The sequence below is a fragment of the Ochotona curzoniae genome, unplaced genomic scaffold, assembly GCF_017591425.1.
Source record: "Ochotona curzoniae isolate NIBS_2020 unplaced genomic scaffold, NIBS_Ocur_1.0 scaffold_4937, whole genome shotgun sequence".
NCBI lineage: Eukaryota > Metazoa > Chordata > Mammalia > Lagomorpha > Ochotonidae > Ochotona > Ochotona curzoniae.
The window spans coordinates 6,071,301-6,092,831 of NW_024467126.1; the positions used below are offsets into that span (position 1 = coordinate 6,071,301).

The window sequence follows — 21,531 nt, forward strand, 5'->3', positions numbered from 1 at the left end:
CTCCTGCTTCCGATTTGCGGGAGCCAACCCGCCCAGGGCAACACGTGGCCCTGTCGGCCCCGCCCCTCCCCGCAGTGCATAAATGCGCACGGCCCGGGGCTCCCGCGAGCTGTTTGTCCCAGAGACTCCGGCCGCCAGGTATTCCGGCCCCCGGGCCCCTAGCGCGGGCGGGAGCGGCGTCCGCGGGCTGGGGGTCTGAGAGTGGGGGTCTGGGGCCGCTGAGGGAGCCGAGGGGGTAGGGACGGAACCCGCGCTGGGCGCTGGGCCAGGGCCCGGGAGGAGGGCGCGCGGGGCGCCGATCCTCCGACTTGCTTAGGTTTCGCTTTCCCGCGAGTTGCGGTTTCGTTTTCCTGGGTCTTTGCGCCCGCCGCCTTCACGCGGCTTTTTCGCGCTCTCTCCACAGGGTCCGGCCTGCCACTACCGTGCAGACCTGACGCTGGCTCAACACCTGTGACCGCACGTGTGCGCCCCGGCCGCATCTGCAGTCACAGCCTGTGGCCACCTCCACCCGCCAGCGCTGGTGGCTACACTCCTCCATCCACACTTGTGGCCCCCACACCTGTCCCACCGGGTCACACCTGTGACACTCGGCCTCGCTCCCTGTGGCCGCAGCCCAACACCTGCAGTAATATTTACAGTGACACCTGTCGGGACGCCTCCCGCCCCCCGGACAGAGATGGCCAAAGCTCCCGTGAGGTGAGCACCTGCCACCCATGCCCGCCCTCCCGTGCGCCGCCCCGGCCCACACGGTCCCTCCGCCGCAGGAACGCCTCGCGCCCACGTTTTGGGGAGTGGCTGCTGTGCCAGGTGAGCAGCGGCAGCTACGCGGGGCTGTGCTGGCTGGACGAGGCCCACACGCGCTTCCGCGTGCCCTGGAAACACTTCGGGCGAAGGGACCTGAGCGAGGAAGACGCGCACATCTTCAAGGTGGGACCCTGCCCAGCCCGAAGCTGGCACCTGCCCGGCACTGCGCGGGCACTGGTCCTGGGCTCACCTCCTCTATCCGCCTCCGCAGGCCTGGGCGGTGGCTCGCGGCAGGTGGCCTCCCAGCAGCCTCGGAGGTGACCCGCGGTTCTCCGAGGCTGCTGAGCGCCCCGAGCGCCCCGGCTGGAAAACCAACTTCCGCTGTGCGCTGGAGAGCACGCGGCTCTTCAAGCTGCTGTGCGACAACTCGGGAGATCCCGCTGACCCGCACAAGGTGTTCCAGCTGCGCGCCGAGCGGCACTGCACAGATAATGGCCACGGCCCTGCCAAGGGGCCCCAAGTGCTGGCATCCCAGCCACTTGCTCTCGGCCCTAACGCCTCTCATGGTGTGGCAGAGGAAGCTGTTCTGGGAGATGCCCCACCTGCACAGATGGCCTTGGCAGACTGGGGGTCTGGGGATCCCAGTCCTTTGGCTGGCCTAGCTGGCCCCGGTGAGGACATCTTACTTCAGGCTCTGCAGCAGAGCTGCCTAGAAGCTTGGCGAGTGGACCCGACTCCACCCCAGCCTCTAGGTAAAACCCTTGGGTGGGACTCCCTGGGAGAGGGCAGGGTGCCAGGAGCCAGCTTGACTCTTCTTCCGGTCTTCCTCAGGCCCGGGACTGCCTGCTGGAGAGCTGTTTGCCACCCCAGGCCCTCAGCCCACACTCCCAGCTGTGCCGGCAGGCGAGGCCTCATGTGGCTGGCCCACTCCACCCTCACAGCCTGCTGTGTATGCAGTGCCCAACCCTGGCACCCTGGACGTGACCATCCTCTACAAGGGTCACCAAGTGCTACACAAGGTGGTGGGGCAGCAGAGCTGTGTGTTCCTGTATGACACCCCGAGCCAAGCCTGGGGGTTCCCAGGGCCCCAGCAGGTGGCCTTCCCCAGCCCTGCAGCACTCCCAGACCAGAAGCAGCTGCGCTACACGGAAGAGCTGCTGCGGCACGTGGACCCGGGCCTGCAGCTTGAGCTGCGGGATGGGGGACTGTGGGCCCTGCGCAAGGGCAAGTGCCGGGTTTACTGGGAGGTGGGCGGGCCCCTGGTCTCTGACAGGCCCTCCTCCCCTGCCCGGCTGCTGGAACGCAACTGCAGTACCCCCATCTTCAACTTCAAGGTCTTCTTCCAAGGTGAGCAAGCTGGCCCATTTTATGGGGTGCAGTGGGGGAGGGGCAGTCCAGCGCTGACCACAGTACCCCTGCAGAGCTGGCAGAGTTCCGGGCACAGCATCGCAGGGCCTCCCCAAACTACACCATCTACCTGGGCTTTGGGAAGGACCTGGCAGCCGGCAGGTCCAAGGAGAGAAGCCTTGTCCTGGTCAAGGTGAGGCTGGGTGACCAGGGGAGGCGGGACTGGAGGCCAGGGTTGCCAGCCTAAGCCCGCCTAGCCTGTGCTCCCCTCCCTGCACAGCTGGAGCCATGGCTGTGCCGCGCCTACCTGGAGGAAGCACAGCGCCAGGGCCTGTCGTCCCTGGAGAGCAGCAGCCTGGGCCTGTCTATGTCTAGCACCAACAGCCTCTACAATGACATCGATAATTTCCTCATGGAGTTGCCTGCCTCAGAGCCCCAATAAAGAGCACCCCGCAAACCAGTGTAGTCTCCGCCTGCGGGTCCGAAGAGGGCACCACCCCCTAGTGCCACTGTGCCCACACCCACTTGTTCTGCCAAGAAACACCCCACGCTTGCTTCAGGGCCAACCATGTGTATTTGGGGCGCAGGAGGGGGCCCTGATGCCACATTTCTGGGGATCCCGTCGTGGGGAATATGGGGCCAGGTGGAAACACGTGTCTGCGATGTAGGAATGCCCAAGCCAGCGAGTGGGGTGTCCTGTGGCCTCAGGCTTCGGTGCCCTGTGTGGGCGGCTCAGCGCTGGCCTCTGCCTTCTTGTGCCTGCGCATGTGCCGGTACTTGTCCACGTACGCCTTCACCAGGTTGGCCACCTTCACAGGGTTGATCTCGCCGCTCTTGCTGTGGCAGATCTGGGGAAGGGACAATGAGCAGGGTGCCCACCCCGTGTTGCCTGCGCTGCCCCCACCGCCCGCACAGCCCGTCATACCTTCTGCACGGCCTTCCGCAAGATGTCCTTGTACTCGTCTTTGCTCACCTCCCTCCTCTGGTAGAAGGGCTTGATGGCCAGCTTTACCTCCTCCACTGCCCGTTCCTGCATGTGCAGCTTCTTCATGTACTGCGGGAGCACACATCTCACTCGGGGGCACGCAAGCTGGCGTCTGCCCACCCTGGCAGGCACCCTGGCCTTACCTCTTCCTTCTTGGTCTTCTCCAGGCCCGGCTTGGGTGTGGCCATCCTCTCCTCCGAGTTGGTGGCTTGGCTGCCTGTATCTGTGGTTGTGGCCAAGGCAGTGGGCACTGCAGCTAGGCTCTGACCCAGCCCACAGCCTGCCAGCGGAAGGCTCCCCTGCAGGACCAACTGGACTGTAGGCTGGCTGGCTGGCACGTATGGGGGGAGGTTGGCAGGCGGAGCCAGGGCTGGAGGCACGTAGGGACTGTAAACCTGGGACACAAACACTACCAGTGAGGGCCTGGCCAGCAGCTCCCTCCCTGTCCTTAAGGGGCAAGCCCAAGGCCCAGGGACACACCTGAGAGGGGTCTGCACCCAGGAACACGGGTTCTGGAAGTGCATGGCTGGGTGGAGGCAGCTCAGGAAGTGGTGCCAAGGTTGCTGCAGCAGGGGTGACGTCCTCCGTGTCCCAGGCCCCCTCTCGGGACCTCTGGGGCCTGTGAAGTGGGGCCCCTGGGGGCCAACATGGGTGAGGCAGAGGGGCAGGGAGCCTGCCCTGGCCCACCCAGCCAGGGAGTGCCTACTCACTGGGGGCCCTGTCGGCTGCAGCACTGCCTGCCGGCTCCTGCAGGTTCCAAGTGACCCGCTTCACCAGGGCCCGGGAGCGCAGCAGGGGCGCCTGCCAGGCCTGCTCGGACCCAGGCACCTCGTGAACCTTCCCACTTGCTGCCGAGTCAGTCTTGTCCACAGACACCATGCCAAGGGGGTCCTGCCCAAGTGTGCGCTGTTCGGGGACGCCCTGGGCTGGGAGTGGGAGCTGCGAGGTTTCCTCCCGGTAAGTCAGTGACACTTCAGCCTGGGTGCTGGCTGTGGGCAGGCTAGTGCCCAGTGGCCAGGTGGCTGGGGCCGGCGTGGGCTTTGGCAGGAGGTCTCGCTCTGGGGAGGAGTCCGTGCTCTCGGGAGAGGGTGGCGAGCTCATGTCGTCTAGCTGGGTGAGGATGGCATCGCTGGAGAAGTCCTCGAAGACGTGGCCCGCCTCCACCGAGTCCCCGTAGTCTAAGTCGTCAGCTGGGGCCTCGGCTGACACGCTCAGTGCAGGGGGCTCCTGCACAGCCGCCCGGCAGTCCGTAGCCCCCTGGGAGGTGGTACCTGCTGGTGTTGGCAGTCCAGCTGGGGGCTCCCCTGGGGGTGGAGGTGCTGGTGAGGCTTCTGTGATGGCCATGTTCTCCTCAGGGGACAGGGCCAGGGGCCGTTTCTCCTGGGAACACTGTGGCTGAGGCTCCCGCACGCGGTGCTCCGAACTCGGGGAGTGTGACCTCTGCTTCCTCCGCTCCCGAGGCCGGGCATTGCTGTCCCTCCTGTCAGGCCGCTCCCGGCTCCGCTCCCGCTGGCGCTTGTGCCTGTGGCCCCTCTCCAGGCTGCTGGCGGGGGAGTAGTCCCCACTCCGGGACCTGGATTCTGACCGCTGCCGCTTCTTCCTGCGGCTATCACGGTGTTCGTAGGAGGAGCTGTGGGGGCTCCCCGAGCGTGACCGGGTCCGCCTCCGCCCCCGGCCGTCCCTCCTGCGGTCCTTGCCTTTGGCCTTCTTCCTCTTGGTCCTCTCGTGGCTGCTGGAGCGCTCGCTGGAAGACCTCCGGCTCCTGGCCTTGGCGTGGCGCCTCCTGGGGGGGCTGTCAGAGGCTGCCGGCGACATGGAACGTTCACTCCTGTCCCGGGAGCCTGAGTGGGTCCTGGAACGCGTCCTCCGGTGCTCCCTGACCACTCGCTTCTTCTTGGCCTTCCTCCTGCTGCGGGAGCTGGACCGGGACCGGGACCGAGATATTGAGCGGGACGAAGACCGCAGCTCCACCACCCGGTGTGTGGTCTCCTGTGGCATGTCAGGGCTGGGTGGGCCATCTGGCTCCAGGATGGTCACACGAGTCACCGTTCGCTCCTCAGAGCTGAAGAAGGCGTGCTCATCCCAGGGCTCCGGGGCCGCGGAGGTCAGGCTCCCCAGGGGCCTCTCCTCCTCCTCCTCGGTGGCTTCCTGGGCCCTGAGGTGGAGTGCGCTGGGGCAGGGCCCACGGGAGGCCTCAGCCTCAAAGACACCCTCAACCGTGTAGGAGGTGACACAGCGCACAGCCTGCAGTGGGGGTGCCTTGGGGCTGCGCACGGAGATGGTGCGTGTGATCTCAGACGGCAGCAGTGCGGAGCCCAGGCTTTCGGGGCTGCTGGGGGGGCTCGAGTCGGAGCCCGTGGGCTCAAAGGGGTCGTAGATCTCGCTCTTGAGCTGCTTGGTCTTCTTGATGGAGAAGAGTGGGGAGGAATTCTCCTTCCTCTGCACCTTGCTGTCTACGGGCCGGAACGTGTTACAGAAGCCAGGGCTGGCCAGGCGGCCAGTGGGAGCCATGTTGCCAGGGATGTTAACCCTGAAGCTCTCGAAGGTAGAGCCGACACCCTTCCCCCTCGAGGACCCCAGTGGGGGCAGGCTGCAGTGGGAGCTGGGGGCTGGGGCCCGGGAGCTCCCTGCGTGGGAGCTAGGTTCCTGGGGGCCCCTGTTGCTGGGCTCCCCTTCTCTCCGGGCACCCTGCCCTGGCTGCCCAGGGCCCTCCTTGCCCGTCAGCCGGCTGATACAGGCACTAGGGAGCTGAGTGTCCTGCCCTTGGGCCGGGGCACCGTCCTGGCTGTGTGTGCCACCATCCTGCCTGATCTTTGGGATCCTGGGTAGTTGTGCAATGCTGATTCTCCCCAGGGCAGTGCTGCCAGGGCTGTGGGAGGGCTTTGGGGTCCCCAGGCCCAGGCCCAATGTGGACCTGCGCGAACCGCCAGGCGGCTTCAAGCCCAGCCCTGACCCAAGGATGGCAGATGAGCCCGGCCTCCCAGGAGGCCCCGTGTGGAGTGGGTCGCGGGGCAGGGCCGGCTGGCCTGGACCGCTCACCCCTAGGCTCTGTGGCCTGCTTCCTGAGAGGTGGCCAGCTGGGGCCCCTGGCAGGGGTGCTCTGGGTTGCAGGTTGCCACAAGGCCTGGCTGCTTCCTCTGGCCTGGCTGGACCGGCCGAGTTCCGCTGCAAGGACACTGGGGCTGGAAAACAAAAGTCCGGAAGCCGCTGTTTGCTTCTGCGCCCTCTGACCAGCCCTCCAACCCCACCTCCATGGGCAGGGAGGCACTCCATGGTCCTCTGACCACTGCCTGGACGAGCAGCAGCGCACCTGTGCTCCTGGCACTGAGCGAGCCATCGCGGTGGATGAGGATGTCTGAACTGTTGAGCATCAGCAAGCTCTGGCCCGAAAGGATGCTGCCCACGAGGTCAGGGGTGGGTGCATGCTCTGCTGCTGGTTCTGCCGGCCCCGCGGGGAGAGGCCTCCTGTGGGCACAGAGCCAGGTCCTGCCATCACCACCTCTGCACGTGCCCTCACACCCGGAGACTGTGCAGAACCCAGCGGCACTTAGTCCTATGCCCACACCTGCTGCCCCCCACCGTCCCTGCCACACACCTGGAGGAGCCCAGAGAGACAGGCCTGGCCACAGGCTGGTGTGACCGCAGGGCAGAGCGTGACAGAGCCCTTCGCTTGGCGCTCAGAGGTGAGGGGGGACTTACAGGTAGCTCGTCGCCACTAGAGGTGAGGGGGGACACGCAGCAGGGGACAGGTAGGTGAGCCTAGACCCCGGCACACAGTGGGCCCCCCCCACCTCTCATGAGGCCTTGCCCTCCTCCGCAGAGGTGAAGGCCAAGGCCCCAGTGTGCCCTGCAGGACGGTCAAGTCACCTGTCGAAGGGGTCCAGCTCATAGGGGTCCCCAAACACAGAAAGGGGGGCCACTCCGATGTCAGCTCGCATCAGACCAAGTGAGGGCTCCAGAGGCCGGTGTAGCCCCGGTGTGCAGCTGCCACGAGCTGGCCTGCGCAGGCCCAGCGTCTGGGCGATCCGGGAGCGTGGGGCAACGTTCCTCTGAAACAACGGGACAGCCAGCCTGTGCTGAGGCGGCAGGGGAAGGTGCCGCCCACAGCGCCCCCTGTAGGCAGCATGGTGCACAGGGCCAACACCTCCCTCAGTCTCTCAGCGGGGTCCACCTCCCCTCCCCCTGGCCCCGCTGGGGACTGCCCCCTAAGGAGGACACAGACACACAGCAGGCCCCGGCAGGCTGAGGGGCCCCCGAGCCAGGCCTGGGACAGATGGGGGGGTGCCCCTCTGCCGGCTTGGGCCTGGCCCAGAGTTGACCGTCACAGCCACCTGGGGAGCGACTCCTCCCTGCTTTTGTTCCTGCACTTCTCACTTCCAGAGCCTCCTGAATCAAGGTGCACCCACCTTTCCTGCTTGGCAGTGAGTCAGTGTGGCCCTGCCACCGTGGGGACAAGCCTGAGGAAGCAGTGTCCATGCAGACCAATGGGGCCAGCAGGTTGAGCAAAGCAGCGAGAGGTGCCAAAGCCTTGCCCCATCTCTCGGGCACGCCACAGGAGCAGCTGCGTCCAGCCCTTGGCAAAGCAGGGCATCCCAACCGCCTGGCCTCGCCCAGCCCTCACACAGCCCTGGCCCCCCTACCTTCCTTGGGGGTCTGGTCTCCCCTTCCCGCCCAGCCCTCACACAGCACTGACCCCCCCTACCTTCCTTGAGGGTCTGGTCTCCCCTTCCCGCCCAGCCCTCACACAGCCCTGGCCCCCCTACCTTGGGGGTCTTGCCTCCTCTCTTCTTCCCGCGATGCTGGCGCTTCTTGCCCCTGCTCTTCCCTGACGCCCGGGACTGGGTCTTGCGTCTAGCTGGCACCTTCTTCCGTCTTCCTACAACAAGGTCCCTGAACGTCTGTGCCCTGGCCACCTGAGCGCAACCCGAGAGCACAGGGACCAGCAGGTGGCATGGGCGGGCAGCCGTGCAGGACACAAGGACTGGTTATGATGGAGGCCTGTTGGGTCCGAGACAGTGCCAACAGGCAATCACAGCCCCTCAGCTGTGGCAAGCAAACATGAATAGGCCAGTGTGTGGCCCAGGGTTCTGCCACCACTGGGGATGCCACAGCCCTGCTTCTCCACAGCCAGGGAGGTGGCAGGAGATGGCCAATCCTTGGATTCCCGCCCCAGAGGCCTGCCAGGCTCCAGGCCTAGCCACTACAGGTTTATAGGAAGTCCAGTGGACAGGAGAAATATTAACTGTACAACTCCAGCAATGAACACTAGAGACTTGACCCTGTGCCTGCCCCCGCCTTCGGGCAGTACCTCAGCTCAGGCACCCGCTGGCTGCTGAGGTCCCAGCAGTGCCCTTGCTGCTCACTCTACAGGTCCAGGCATGGGGCAGTGGACAATCCAGGCCCTCACCACTGAGGTGGTGCTGGACACAGCAAGGAGAGCAGCCTCCTGGATACCAGCGTCCCACACAGCTGCTCCACTTCCCATCCAGCTGCCTAATGTGCCTGGAGAGCAGCAGAGGGTGGATCTGGTGCTGGAACTGCTGTACCCACATGGGGATTAGATGGAGCTCCTGGCTCCTGGCTTCAGCCTGGTGCAGCCCTGACTGCTGAGGTCACTTGGAAGATCTCTGTTGCTCCCTCTCTTTGTAACTCTAAGCACCAAATAAACAGATCTTTTATAAAAAGTTACAGTAAGGCCCAGTGATAGCTCAGTGGCTGAGTCCCTGCCTTGCAGCTGCTGGGAACCCACATGGACACTGGTTTGCTGGGGTCCGTGCAGTAGGTATGGATGACACGAAGGTGTGAAGAGAACAGCTCCCTGCTTGGCAGGGCCTGGGGAGCTTCCAGCTGTTTGGCAGGGCCCGGCGGATTTCTCTCTGACCACCTTGACGCAGTCTCACCCCCTGTTTGCATGGACACTCAAGCACCCCACTAAGAATTCTGTAATCTATTGAGGCATTGTTGCCCCTGTGAGATGGCTTTGGCAACTACTGTGAGCTTAAGAGTTAATGTTATTGATAATATCTTAGTGAGTGGGCCTTTAACTGCACACAGGAGTACAATTAAACCCATGCCATTTCTGGACACCTTATTGTGTGCCTACCCATTGCCCTGAAATCGGGCCCAGACATATAGCATGCCTTCTGGGAAACGGCTTAACAAGAATTTTACAAACTAATAGAAGCAATGGGAGTATGAGCTAGAACTGCTATGGCAAAAATATAGTTACTGTGACCTTAAAGGTTAACCTGTCCTTGCAACTCTTTAGAGCATAGAAAATGTAGCTGCTTTAGCCGCTTTCATAATCTTTTAACTAGAGGAAATATAGGATGATTCTCTTAACGTCACAGAGATATACTTTTGATTATTGTTTGATTGCTTATGAGGCTGTAGAGCCTGCAGTCGTAGGGGGATTTAATGTTTGAAACCTTTTGTCTTAGATCCTTATATTTTTTCTCTTTTGATGTATTTCTCCCATTATGTGATAGATAAAATTGTGAAAATAAAATGTAGTAGGAATGTTTTACTGATTAGTAGGTAACCATCTGTGCCTTGGCCTTCGAGTTCTGGCTGTCACCTAGTGGCCACTACTGAAGAATGAATAACGGCTTGCTTTAAAGAAACTGATTATAGTAACTTACAAAATTATCTTTAAGAGCACCTGGTTGACCATGAAGTAAAAATTAATTGAACATCTGTGCATGCTGTCTTAGTTCTAAAGTAAAAGATAAAAAATCAAATGCTTGTGCAGAGGCTTGTGATGTGTCTAAGAAAATAAAAAGGACAGCTTCTTCTTGAGCAAAAAAGAGGCAGCAAAAACGCAACAAGTGTCTGTGTCTGTGTCTTTCTTTATCGCTGACTCCACGCTCCCTTCTCGAGCTCCGAATTCAGCTGGAGCTGGACTCTGGCACTGGTTCAAGTCCCTGCTGCTCCACTTCCCATCCTGCTCCCTGCTTGTGACCTGGGAAGGCAGTTGAGGACGGCCCAAAGTCTTGGGATCCTGCACCCGTGTGGGAGACCTGGAACGATGTTACTGGTTCCTGGTTTTGGATTGGCGCAGCACCGGCTGCCGGCTGTTGCGTCCACTTGGGGAGTGAATCATCGGATTTTGGAAGATCTTCCTCTCTATCTTGCCTCCCACTGGCTCCTGGGTTTGGATTGGCTCAGCTCTGGCTGTTACGGCCAATTGGAGAGTGAACCAAAGGGTAAGAGATGTTTCTGGGCCCGGCGCGGTGGCGCAAGTGGTTAAGTCCTCGCCTTGCACGCCCGGGATCCCATATGGGCGCCGGTTCTAATCCCGGCAGCCCCGCTTCCCTTCCAGCTCCCTGCCTGTGGCCTGGGAAAGCAGTGGAGGACGGCCCAAAGCTTTGGGAACCTGCACCCGCGTGGGAGACCCAGAAGAGGCTCCTGGCTTCGGATTGGCATATCGGCCCGTTGCGCTCACTTGGGGAGTGAATCATCGGATGGAAGATCTTCCTCTCTGTCTCTCCTCTCTGTATATCCGCCTTTCCAATGAAAAAATAATAAAAATAAATCTTTAAAAAAAAAAAAATAAAAGAGATGTTTCTTTGTCTCTCCTCGCTGGAAATCTGCCTTTCCAATAATAAATGTCTTTGGAAAATAATCTATCAAAGTGTTATACCAACTGTTCTAATATTGTCACAGATCTCTTCCTGTGTCTGCTGTGGTCCCTGTGGTGGGTGTGGAAGACACGAAAGTGTGAAGAGAACTGTTTCATTGCAGGCAGGGCCGCAAAGAATTTTCCATTGCTTGGCAAGGCCAAGGTGGATGTCTCTGCATCCACCTGAAGGCATTCCCACCTCCCTTTGCATGGACACCGGACCACCCCGCTGAGACTTCTGTAATGTGTTTAGGCATTGTCTGCCTCTGTGGAGTTGGTCTTTACTACCAACGAGAGCTTGGAAGTGGATGTTGCCGATACCGTTTTAGCCAAAGGGCCTTTTACTATTCATGCTGTCTCTGTCCCCGTCTCTGCTGCTCCCATTGGCCATCCTTGCTCCTTAGTTCCCTCCTCCTGTGACGCACTTCCTCCCTTAACTGATCCAAGACTAAGTTGTGGAATGAGGATTGTAGCAGGAATGTGTTACTGATTGACATATGCCGTCCACTGAGAACTTCCTGACCACAGGGTTAGGACGGCTGGTATCCTGCCTCAAGGGGAAACAACTGGCAGGACTATCCTTAGGAATGCCCGCTTGACCAGGTGTTACGTCTGTGCCAGCCACTGTGACGGCTTCTGTAGAAATAAAGCGGACAGTTTTCCTGCACGGTCCATTATGGTCCTGAAACCGTAGTGGTCCATTTCTTTTCTCTCTACGCCTGCTCCGTGCACCCTTCTCAAGTACCAAACTCAGCTGGAGCTGGACTCCGGCATGTGTCCAACTTAGAGCTTAAACTACCCCAAGGCCCACACACAAGGAAAACTCGAGTTAAGGCACTGTGGCCTAAGCCTGAGAGGGTGGCACCAGTTCAAATGCTGACTAATGTGCCTGGCCAGGCCGTGCAGGGTGGCCCAGGGACCTACGTGTGACTAACCCTACATGGGACACCCAGACCCACTCCAGGCCTCAGGCTGGCTCTGCCATGGTGACAGCAGCCATCTGGGGAGAGCGCCGGAGAGAGAGCCGGCAGACGCAGAATCCCCATGCCTTCTGCTGCCACTCTGTCTTTTGAGAAAATTAATCAATTTCAAGGAAAAGCTGTTGACTCCTGATTTGGGGACGAACAGGACAAGAGTGCCCATGTTTAGTGCAGCCACAGTTTGTGCTGCCCGCCATACCCAGTGCTATTGGGAGGAGAGCACAGACCCCAGGCTGAGGCTACAGAGCTGCCCGCCATGCCCAACTGACCTGTTGGCCGCTTCCGTTTCACAGGGGCTCGCGGTGTCAGAGGGCGCTGGTACACGGCGGTGCTCAGACCCCGAGCCACCGCCTCAATGGTCTCCTCCAGCAGAGATGACATGAGGTGCCTTGGCACGTGCTGCACAACAGGATGCCACTGGTTAGGACTGGGCCCGGGGCTGCCACCGTGCCCACTGGCACCAGCCCTGCCCTCATCTGAGACACCAGGGGGACAAGAGACTGGGAGGTCTCCAGCGGAGCGACAATCACCCCCAACGGTGCAGGCAAGGGGACACCTAGCAGACCCTGACGTAGGAAGAGAAGCCCCTTCCCCCACACTTGCACCTGCAAGCGTGAGGGAGGACTAAGGGCAAGGGCAGCACACGGAGGGCCGACCTGGGTCACCCAGGGGGCTGGCCCAGGCTCTGCTGAGCTATCCCTGACCTACCCACCTGGACCCTGCTGGCTGTGGAGATACGGTTCCGGTTCACAGTGGCTCTCACTCGCTCGCTTTGGCGTGTTCTGGCGATGGCACGGGTCCTGCCAGTACGAGGCCGCAGCCTGCTGGTGGTAGGCACCACGTCGGCCAGGAGCATGGAGACCTCTTCTTCACTCACGACACTGGCATCTGGGAAGAGGGCGAGGCCTGGCTGCTGTGTACTTGTGGAGTCTGGCACAGCCCCAGGAGACCCACACACATGTGCACAGCACCATACCCGACCATATCCTGCCAGCGGTGTCCAGCCCAGGAGTGGCGGGGCAGTGCTTACCAGCGGCTTGGGCTGCGCCAGGGGCAGCACACTCCGGGCAGAACCATTCATCCACCGGTACCTCCTGCAGAGGCGGCTCCAGGCACTCCATGTGGTACCTGTGAGGCCAGAGGGACAGGGGATATTCTGTGTGCAGCCGCACCCCAGCCTGCAACGTACCCTGTGCTGGACACCCCAGCTAAATAGGGCTGGGGGCTGATCGCACAGTACTGGTGCCCTGATTGCATGGCAGCCTGTCACCTCCCACTGCTGCCTGGTGGCCCCAGGTACCTCCCTGAGGAGTGGGGAAAAAAGGGAAGAGAGGGTCTGGCCTGGCTCCTTGAACCCTAAAGACAGCCCTAAGGCGGCACCCTGTTCAATTCCAGCAGCGCTGCTCGCCATTCGGTTGCAGCCACCTTCCTGGGGTAAGGGAGGCCCACATGCAGAGCTGTGCTCCTTGCTGTGACCTGGCCAGGCTGGTTGCTATGGGCAATGGACGCGACAGCTGTGACCCTGCCTTTTGAAATAAACTCTAACAACACCTGGAACTTTGTTTTGGGGGACACAGGGTGCCTACACATAACCTGTGACCCTACTTCTAAAAACAAGATTTTACTATTTAGTTTCATTGTTTTTTACTCAAAAGGCAGATATACAGAGAGGAGAGACAATGATCTTCTCTCCGCTGGTTCGCCCTTCAAGTGGCCACAATGGCTGAGCTGCACCAATCTGAAGCCAAGAGCCAGGAGCTTTTTCCACGTCTCCCCCGCTGTGGGTGTAGGGGTGTAGGGTCCCAAGGCTTTGGGCTGTCCTCCACTGGTTTCCCAGGTCACAGGCAGGGAGCTGGAGCAGCCACGACATGTACTGACATCCATACAGGATCCCAGCACACACAAGGTGAGGATTTTAGCTACCAGGTGACTGCACTGGACCCATGATCCCATTTTAATCAAATAATTGAGTGATTTTACTTTTTTTTTGTTTAAGACAACTGTAGGAAAAGGCAGCCAACTGAGAAGATTAGCACTGAGTGTGTTCAGCAGTGAGAACCCTCCTGGAGCCAGAACTAGGGCGTAGAGGTCAAGGCAGATTGTGGCGCTGGTGCAAGTCCAGGTGCTCTACTTCCCATCCAGCTCTCTGCTCATGATTTGGGAAAGCAACGGAGGATGGACCAAGTGCTTGGGCCCCTGCACCCACATGGGAGACCTGGAGGCTTCTGGTTCCCGGCTTCAACTTGAGTCAGCCTTGGCCAATGCAACCATCTGAGGAAATGAGCCAGTAGACAGACACCAGGTTTGTCTCTTCTCTCTGTAACTGTTTCAACAAAGCTCCTCTCACAGATGAGCTGCTTGCGTCCACACACCTCCCCGAGGTAAGGCGCCATCTGCCTCTGTCTATGCCAGCAATCACGGGGCCCTGGGGCAGACCCTGGATGTGCACATGCGGGACTTCTAACTACACTGCTGTACTAACACGGGGAGGACGGGTGGAAGGGGAAGAGGAAACTCTACCTACCAGACCATCATCAACAATAATAAAAGTAATGACAACAGCACACCAGCCCAAAGCTGCCAAGCTGCCCGTCAGCGAGATGCTGACTGAGTTACCGCAACGGGAGCCCGGGCTCAGCTTGAGCGGCTGAGGAGCTCGGCCGTGCCATGGCCCCTCTGCACGGCCACTGCTGGGAGAAGGATCCAGCTGACCACTGATTGTCCAAGTATCCTGCTGCCACACAGGGTGCTGGATGGGAAGCCTTAAGGTGGGGGTGGCCCAGAGCACCCCAGGAGGTTCTGGTGCTCCAGGCCAGAGGATGCTGAGCAGGGCTCCGGTCAGCACCAGCTTCAAGCATGATATGGGTCTCTTGCTCAAACCTCAGACAGTGACTCCGACTGGCTTCAGGGCCCTCTGGACAGCAGATGCCCTGCCCTCCTGCTGCCATTTTAACACAGGAATCCACAGCCAGCTCGGAGTCTCCATGGAACTGCCATGGTCACAGGCAGGTGCCCAGGTCACCAGCTGCAGGTGTCAGGCATAGAGCCAGAAGACATAGAGGCCAGGACACATATCCACAGGAGGAGTCAGGGCACCCTGATCTGGGGCCCACCTGCTCCTCGGGCTGCCCCACAGCCTCCAACTATCCTCCCTGACGTGTCTTGTGTCCTGTGAGCAGTCTGTCTGTCCCAACATGTCAGGTGTCCTGTGAGCAGTCTGTCTTCCCTCTGATGTGTCACATGTCCTGTGAAGTCTCCTGTCTGTGCCCAAGAGTGGCCCAGCATACACTTTCTGAGAGAGTGGAAGGGTGAGTGGACTTGATCCTGGAGCTCGGGCTGGGCTGGAGCTGTTGTCTCCGGGTCCCGCCCTGGCCCTTACCCAGCATCACAGCCATCACACAGCAGCAGCCGGTCCTCACGGTCACTCCTGCCGCACACCTCACAGAAAGTCGGATCCTCTTCGTCCTCCTGGGCACCCGGGTCATCCACAGGGATCTGAAGGGCAGAGCCGTGGGTCACAGGCTGACCGAGCGCTGCAGCAGCCGGGGCAGCTAGACATAGGCTGTGGCAGGGAGCCTGCTGACTTTGCGAACCAAGGGTCCAGGAAGACCCTGCCCCCAGAGCAGGCAGCCCAAGTTCTGCATGTGCTGGCTCTGACCAAGCTCCCTGCTAGTGCCCACAGAAAAGCATCAGGTGTCTGGGCCCCAACACACTCATGGAAGAGGCTCTTGGCTCCAGCCTGGCCCAGCCCTGGCCACTGCAGTCATCTGCAGAGAGGAGCATCAGTGGACGCTCTCTTTCATTCTCTGTCTACAAAACTGACTTTTCTGAAGTTCCAGCCATGCTTTGGCTTGGCTGACCCCAAACTAGGTCCCTGCTCCCCCCGCAGACTCATCAGCCCAGAGGTGCTGTCTGTCCCCAGCAAGCACTGGAGCGCCCTCAGGCCAGATCCATATTAATTCACACTGCAGCTGTGTGCAGGGTTCCACCTTGGGGCGGGCCAACGCCATGACACAGCCGGCAGCCCAGGAGCGCCAGGCCCAGCACTGGTTGCTCCTGTCGGGCTCAGCTCCAGCTAATGCACCTGAAAAGGCAGCGGAAGTCGGCCTAACACCTGCAGGGAAGACCTGGATGGAGCTCCAGGCTCCTGGCCTGCAGGTGGAAGTCTCTGCAACTTTGCCATCTTGATAGGAACAAGCTGCCTAGATCACTCCTGCTCTTTCCTGCAGCCTTTCGAGCACTAAGAATCAAACTGGCAACTGCACAGCCAGGGACAGAGAGAGCATGTTCCCACACGCACAGGTCACTGACTGAACATCCCCAAGCCCTGCTAGGGCCTGGGAGGAGCAAAGCCCCAGACAGATCCAGGCAGCCAAAGGCTATGGAAAGCCAGCACCAGGCTGCCCGCCTCACCTAGGACCACAGCCCTGTGAGGGGCAGTAGCTGTTGTGGGCTAAGGAGTTAATTAGCACTCATTAAACTGAGCAGTAACAGGAAATGGGCTTGCAACTAAAAGCACCTGGTTTAACCGGGTTCATTGGCATCCTATTGTTCGGTTAAAGGGCTTGGCAGAAAAAGAGTATATAACGAGTAATACAGGGAGGCTTCACAGAGACTTCCACCATCACTGGTCTCCTGTCGGTGCTTCATCCCCAGACCCTCACCGTGTCCACATTACTGGCTCTGCTGGCGGGAGCAAGTAGCCACTGCCAGGCTGCCCACACCCCTGCTGCCCACCTCACTCAGGACCACAGCCCAACGTGGGACAGCAGCCAAGGACACAAGGTCCCTTCTAACAGCGGCAGCCCACATTTTGCTGCCAATGAAGAGTAACACTGAAAGAGGGAGACACCTCCACATGGCACCCATACTCACCTTCTTCAAGATTTTGCCACCAAACTGGGCTCGGATGCAGATACACTTGAATGTCGTACGATCCACAGGACAAGAGTTGGCATTCTGGAAGAAGCAGCTTTGTAAGGGCCCACCTGCAGCTCAGGAGTCCCCCCACCTGGAGGACCAGCTACCTGCAGAGCTGTGGGCCAAGAGGAGAGAGGGCTCCCCTCACCAGGATCCCTCCTTAGCCTCATACACTCTGTCCCCATGGGGCCATCCTGGAGGGTTCCTGGGCTCTCAGACCTATTCCCCCCAGGGCTCTGCCCACCTCCCCTCAATAAGACAACACTACCCCAGTGGCTGCAAATTCCTATAGCCTGTAGGCAAGTGGGGCTAGCACATGGGGGGGAACATGAAGCTGGTGTATGCGTGTGTATGGGGCACACAGGGCTGATGTGCCTATACAGGGTACATGGGGTTGGTACATGTGGAGCACACGGGGTCTGCAGGGTCCTGCCATGTCTTATGGCTCCCCTCCTTTCAGCACACAGCATGGTCGTATTCCACTTGGACATCTCAGCAGGCCAACAGCCCTGCAACACCGCCCACTCCCACTGCCCCCCACCAGGGATGCAGGGACCAAGCACCGTGGCTGTCCTCAGGAGTGCTATGTCAGCCAGGGTGGAGTAGCCATGACCCCAACCAGGCCCCCCAAAACAGGACACAGCGCCCCAAGGGGCAGCCTAACTCCCAAAGCACATGTGCACCTTTCAGTGACTCTGAAAATGTCCTACCCGTTGGGGCACCCCTTCTCCCTCCCTCCCACCAACCACCCTGCCTCTGGGAGGGGCCCAGAGAGGGGGCACCCCCATCAAAGGAGGGATCCTGCTCTGTTGGGCCAGAATGGACCCTACAGTCATGCAGGACTTGCACCCCTCCGATGGCTGCTCATGGCTCCTGACCACACACACCACTGCTCGCTGGTAGCACGCTGCGCAGGAGGCCGCCCTACCTTGGCCCACTCGACAATACAGTCCAGGCAGAAGTAGTGGGCACAGCTCTCAGGCGTGCCCACGGCCTGGTCTCTGAAGGCATTGAGACAGATGGGGCAGCTCTCAGCCTCGTCGTCTGAACTGAACACCCCAGCACCGGGCAGTGTCCCCTGCACCTCAGCCTGTGCCATGAGTGCATCTGCGTCATCTTCAGACTCTTCGAAACCTTGACCGAGACAATGCAGCATTATGCCCTCGGGCAGACACATGCCAATCACAGCCCATAGCCCTGCACACGGGGTGCCCAGCCTGCCCTCTCGCTTCTCCCCTGTGAACAGCCCAGGAGGCGGGCAGCATGGGGCTGGCTCAGGGAGGGGGCAGGTCCCACCCTGGGGCTTCTCCTTCTCCAACCCCTGATGGCCTCCAACCATGGCTTCAGTCAGGACCTCCTCCTCACAGGACTAACTGCCCACCAGCGAGTGTAGTCAGAGTGGCCACGCCACACTTCATCCAAGCACCAAGGGTCTCCAAGGAGGAGGGGACAGTGAGGCAAACAGGCCCTCACTCAGTGGCGCCTCCCACCTTCCAGGGCTCTGGGGGGGGGGGGCGGGCAGCAGCATGCTGCAAACTCACTCCAGGCAAGAGGGGGCCCCAGTGGTCCCTGCCGTGGGCTCTATCAAAGCCAGGACATGGTCAGCGGCGACAAGGCTGTGGAGGGCAAGGCCAGGGACCCTCCCTGTACCCTCATTTCCTGCAACCTTACTGTGGCCCAAGAGACCACTGGCAGAGGGCAGAGGTCAGCTGCATGGTTGCAGCCTCACCTACCATACTGGTCTCCGTCCTCCCTGCCAGAGGTGTCTTCATGGTCACTGCCCGAGTCTTCCTCAGAGTCCTCGCTGCTTCCCTCTAATACCGAGACAGAGATGGCCCAGGAAAGGTCACAACCAGGGCCACGGAGCCAAGAGGGGTTGATGGCAGCTGGGTGGGGGAGGGGGAACGGACAGTGGCTGGGCTGGCAGCTGTGGACTCAGGCATGTGAAACAACTGACAATGGTGAGCACAGGCAGCTCCAGGGCTGCACGGTGCCTCGGGGCTCACCAGTGTCTCCTGGCAGCTCCACGGGGATGCCTGCTGAGTGTCCATCTGGCCCCGGGCTCTGGCTCACAAGCTCGTCAAGGGCATCGTCGTCCATCGCTGCACATTGGAGTCCAGCTCTGAAAACAGGGAGCAGGTGCTGCCACAGGCCCACAGGACAGCCACCCCTGTCCCTGAGACAGCCTGAGGTTGCACAGCACCCCCCCCCCCCCACTGTGGAACCCTTACACACAGAGAGACAGCCTGAGGCTGCACAGTCTCCCAAACCCCCTGCCCCAACTGTGGGACCCTCACACACAGTAGGGACAGCCTGAGGCTGCACAGCCCTGTGGAACCCTCACACACAGGGACAGCCTGAGGACGCACAGTGCCATCTTGCCCCAGACACCTGCTCTGGTCCAGAGTGACCACCACTTTTCTGCACTAACACCCACTGAAGAGCCTTGACCAATACCCAGTGGACCGAGCGGAGCTGAGCTCAATGGCGGTCACCTGTTTCCCGGTGGGCTGGGGTGCTGAGCAGGCCCTGGAGCCAAGGCTGGCTGGCCTGGCCCTCTGCCCTCAGCCCCAGATTCTAGAAGCTTCTGGCTAGCAGAGCCCACGTAAACTGCCCACTACCACTGCAGGCGCTTAGCAAGAACCCATCTGCAGTCCCCAACCGCAGCGATGAAGGGTTGTGACTGGCAGGGGGTTCCTGGCCACTCCTGGAGCAGTGACCCACAGTCCCCCGCGACCTCTGGGCTTAGCACCCCAACCTGCAGCTAGCTCCCACAGTCCCACAGAAGCCCTTGGTGGGTCCCCCACAATTTGCTACTCGGCCAAAACCCTGACACGGACACAGCAGCCAAAAAACTCGGGGCCTACAGAGGTCACTGGGGGACTTGGCCTAGCCGGTCAGGTCACGCTGCAGCACTGGGCAGCGAGCAAAGGGCAACGCAGGAAGCAGCCGTGAGCCCGGGGCCATCCGGGCAGGTGGGCTGGCCCTTGCCCTATCCGTCCAACCTCCGCTCTCCCCGTCCGGCCCCGTCCGGCGTCCTCTCCCTGTCCGGCCCCGTCCGGCCCCGTCCGGCGTCCACTCTCCCTGTCCGGCCCCGTCCGGCCTCCTCTCTCCCTGTCCAGCCTCCCCTCGCCCTGTCCAACCCCGTCCGGCCTCCCCTCGCCCTGTCCAGCCCCGTCCGGCCTCCCCGCGCCCCGTCCGCGCACCCCGCGGCTCCGGGTCGAAGGCCGCACACAAAGCGTGGGCCCGCAGGCCGCCCGGGTGTCCGGCCCCGCCGCCCGTACCCGGCGTCTCTCTCTAACCCGGCCCGCAGGCCTCACCGCCGCCCGCCGAGGGGACGCACCGACCGAACAGGCCCGTTCGCCACTGTCGCCGCCGCCGCGCGCCGCCACCCGGAAGTGCTCGGGCCGCTTCCGGGTGCCTGCGCCCCGCCCGTTGGCGGGAACCGCGGAGACAGGCGGGAAGGGGAGCCCGAGCGGCAGTCGGTGCCGCCCCCGCGCCGGCGGCCCGAGGCTGGAGGGCGGCCCTCGGCCCTCAGAAACGCGGCGTGGCGACGCCCGCGACCGTCCGGCAAGTCCAGGGAGCCGGGGGACTCGAACCGCCGGAACACCCGCCGGGACGCCGGGGACGCAAGCGCGAGCCACGCCCACCCGAGGCCACGCCCCGTCCCCCATCCGCCTGGTGGCCCCGCCCCCGGCCCGCCTGGTAGCCCCGCCCCTCCTGCTGGCGCCCTCGGGCGGCGGTGGCGGCGCCTGCAGAGCCGGACCAGGCTCCCGCCGGTTCTCGCTCCTCCGGCGCTCTGCAGGCGTCCGCCGCAGGGAAGGCAACGTGGGAAGCTACTCGTCCTCTCAGGCCAGTATCCCGCCGCTGGAGTCCAGCGCAGGGAGGTGCTGCCCCGGGCCCTGCACACGAGCCGACCTCGGAGAGACTTGGGCCCCGTGGGTCAGCGCAGCTCTGGACAGCGGTCGGAAGACCTGGGGACAAAAGGGGCTCCCTGGAGTTAAACAGTGGTGACACAGGTGTAAGGGGGTACACCCTGAACCCGATATCACGATGCCAGGGGGGCCCGGCTCGATAGCATAGCAGTTAAAGTCCTCGTCCTGAATGTGCCGGGATCCCATATGGGCGCTGGTTCTAATCCCAGCAGCTCCACTTCCCATCCGGCTCCCTACCTGTGCCATGGGAAAGCTGTAGAAGACAGCCCTGCACCCTCATGGGAGACTTGGAAGAACCTCCTGGCTCCTGCCTTCGGATTAGCTCGGTTCCCGCCATTCTGGGTGCTTGGGGAGCGAACCATTGGATCGTCCTGTCTCTCCTCCTCTCTGTGTATCTGCCTTTCCAATAAAAATAAATCTTTTTTTTTAAAAAAACAAGATGTCAGGAATCTGCAGGCTCAGGGTGACACCAGGAGACAAGGAAGGTTCCCACTGGAGCCCCACCCTGCAGCTCTGGGGACAGAGCGAGAGGAAGACTCCAACAGAAGCAGCTGGGGGGGCTCTGGGTGCTGAAGACAGGAGCAGTGTGCTGGCTGCTCCACCAGGGAACCGGGGAGACCATAGCCCAACCCTCTCCTGGCCAGAAGCCTGGGCACAGATGCCACGTCGCCAGCTGTGTCCTGTTCCTGGAGTCTGAGAGATGGGGGCTCCAGTGTAGAACAGCCCACCCCTCTCCTGGAGACAGAGATGGGGCGCCAGCATACACCACCTCTTTTGCGCACTCCCCATCTCTAAGGGCCAGGCTGGAAGTCGCCATCAGCAGTCCTGGTGAATTCCAGCTGGAGCTGCACAGACCCAGCTTGCCTCAGCACAGTGGGGCCTCTCCAAGGCACAAGCCACGTCTTTGCCTGCCTCAGCTGTCCTCACTTGTCCCCGTACACTGGGACACCTAGCAGTCCCCTGACCTCGAGGCACACGCCTAGCGCAACACAGCCAGCA

The 21,531-nt window shown here is 61.2% G+C and overlaps 2 protein-coding genes across 3 annotated transcripts; one reads left to right on the forward strand and one right to left on the reverse strand.

Moving 5' to 3' along the window:
• Positions 1-79: 79 nt before the first annotated feature.
• On the forward strand, positions 80-2,558 carry IRF7 (interferon regulatory factor 7). The gene is made up of 7 exons (XM_040970686.1): positions 80-138; positions 404-696; positions 765-927; positions 1,016-1,496; positions 1,576-2,091; positions 2,166-2,284; positions 2,372-2,558. The coding sequence occupies exons 2-7, from the start codon at positions 677-679 to the stop codon at positions 2,531-2,533; spliced, it is 1,461 nt and encodes a 486-aa protein (XP_040826620.1). The 5' UTR covers positions 80-138; positions 404-676; the 3' UTR covers positions 2,534-2,558.
• Positions 2,278-20,190, reverse strand: PHRF1 (PHD and ring finger domains 1). 2 transcript variants are annotated; one of them, XM_040970685.1, is made up of 18 exons: positions 19,941-20,190; positions 18,604-18,719; positions 18,331-18,411; positions 17,526-17,731; positions 16,553-16,636; positions 15,057-15,172; positions 12,708-12,805; positions 12,390-12,565; positions 11,947-12,076; positions 7,840-7,952; positions 6,944-7,125; positions 6,672-6,791; positions 6,387-6,541; positions 3,787-6,258; positions 3,557-3,711; positions 3,220-3,471; positions 3,017-3,145; positions 2,278-2,939 (listed from the first exon to the last, which is right to left on the reverse strand). In XM_040970685.1, exons 2-18 carry the CDS (start codon positions 18,695-18,697, stop codon positions 2,796-2,798), a joined length of 4,707 nt encoding a protein of 1,568 aa, XP_040826619.1. In that variant the 5' UTR covers positions 18,698-18,719; positions 19,941-20,190; the 3' UTR covers positions 2,278-2,795. The 2 variants fall into 2 exon arrangements, with proteins under 2 accessions (XP_040826619.1, XP_040826618.1); XM_040970684.1 differs by having other exon boundaries at positions 19,882-20,190.
• Positions 20,191-21,531: the final 1,341 nt, after the last annotated feature.

Excerpts from the sequence above, each read along its gene's own strand:
- IRF7 (XM_040970686.1), top strand. The coding sequence starts at position 677 with ATGGCCAAAGCTCCCGTGAG. Across the intron at positions 697-764 it reads ATGGCCAAAGCTCCCGTGAG|GAACGCCTCGCGCCCACGTT; the intron begins GTGAGCACCTGC and ends CCTCCGCCGCAG. Across the intron at positions 2,092-2,165 it reads CTTCAAGGTCTTCTTCCAAG|AGCTGGCAGAGTTCCGGGCA; the intron begins GTGAGCAAGCTG and ends GTACCCCTGCAG.
- PHRF1 (XM_040970685.1), bottom strand. The coding sequence starts at position 18,697 with ATGGACGACGATGCCCTTGACGAGCTTGTGAGCCAGAGCCCGGGGCCA. Across the intron at positions 6,259-6,386 it reads GCTCAGTGCCAGGAGCACAG|CCCCAGTGTCCTTGCAGCGG; the intron begins GTGCGCTGCTGC and ends TTTGTTTTCCAG. Across the intron at positions 3,712-3,786 it reads TGCAGCCGACAGGGCCCCCA|GGGCCCCACTTCACAGGCCC; the intron begins GTGAGTAGGCAC and ends GTTGGCCCCCAG.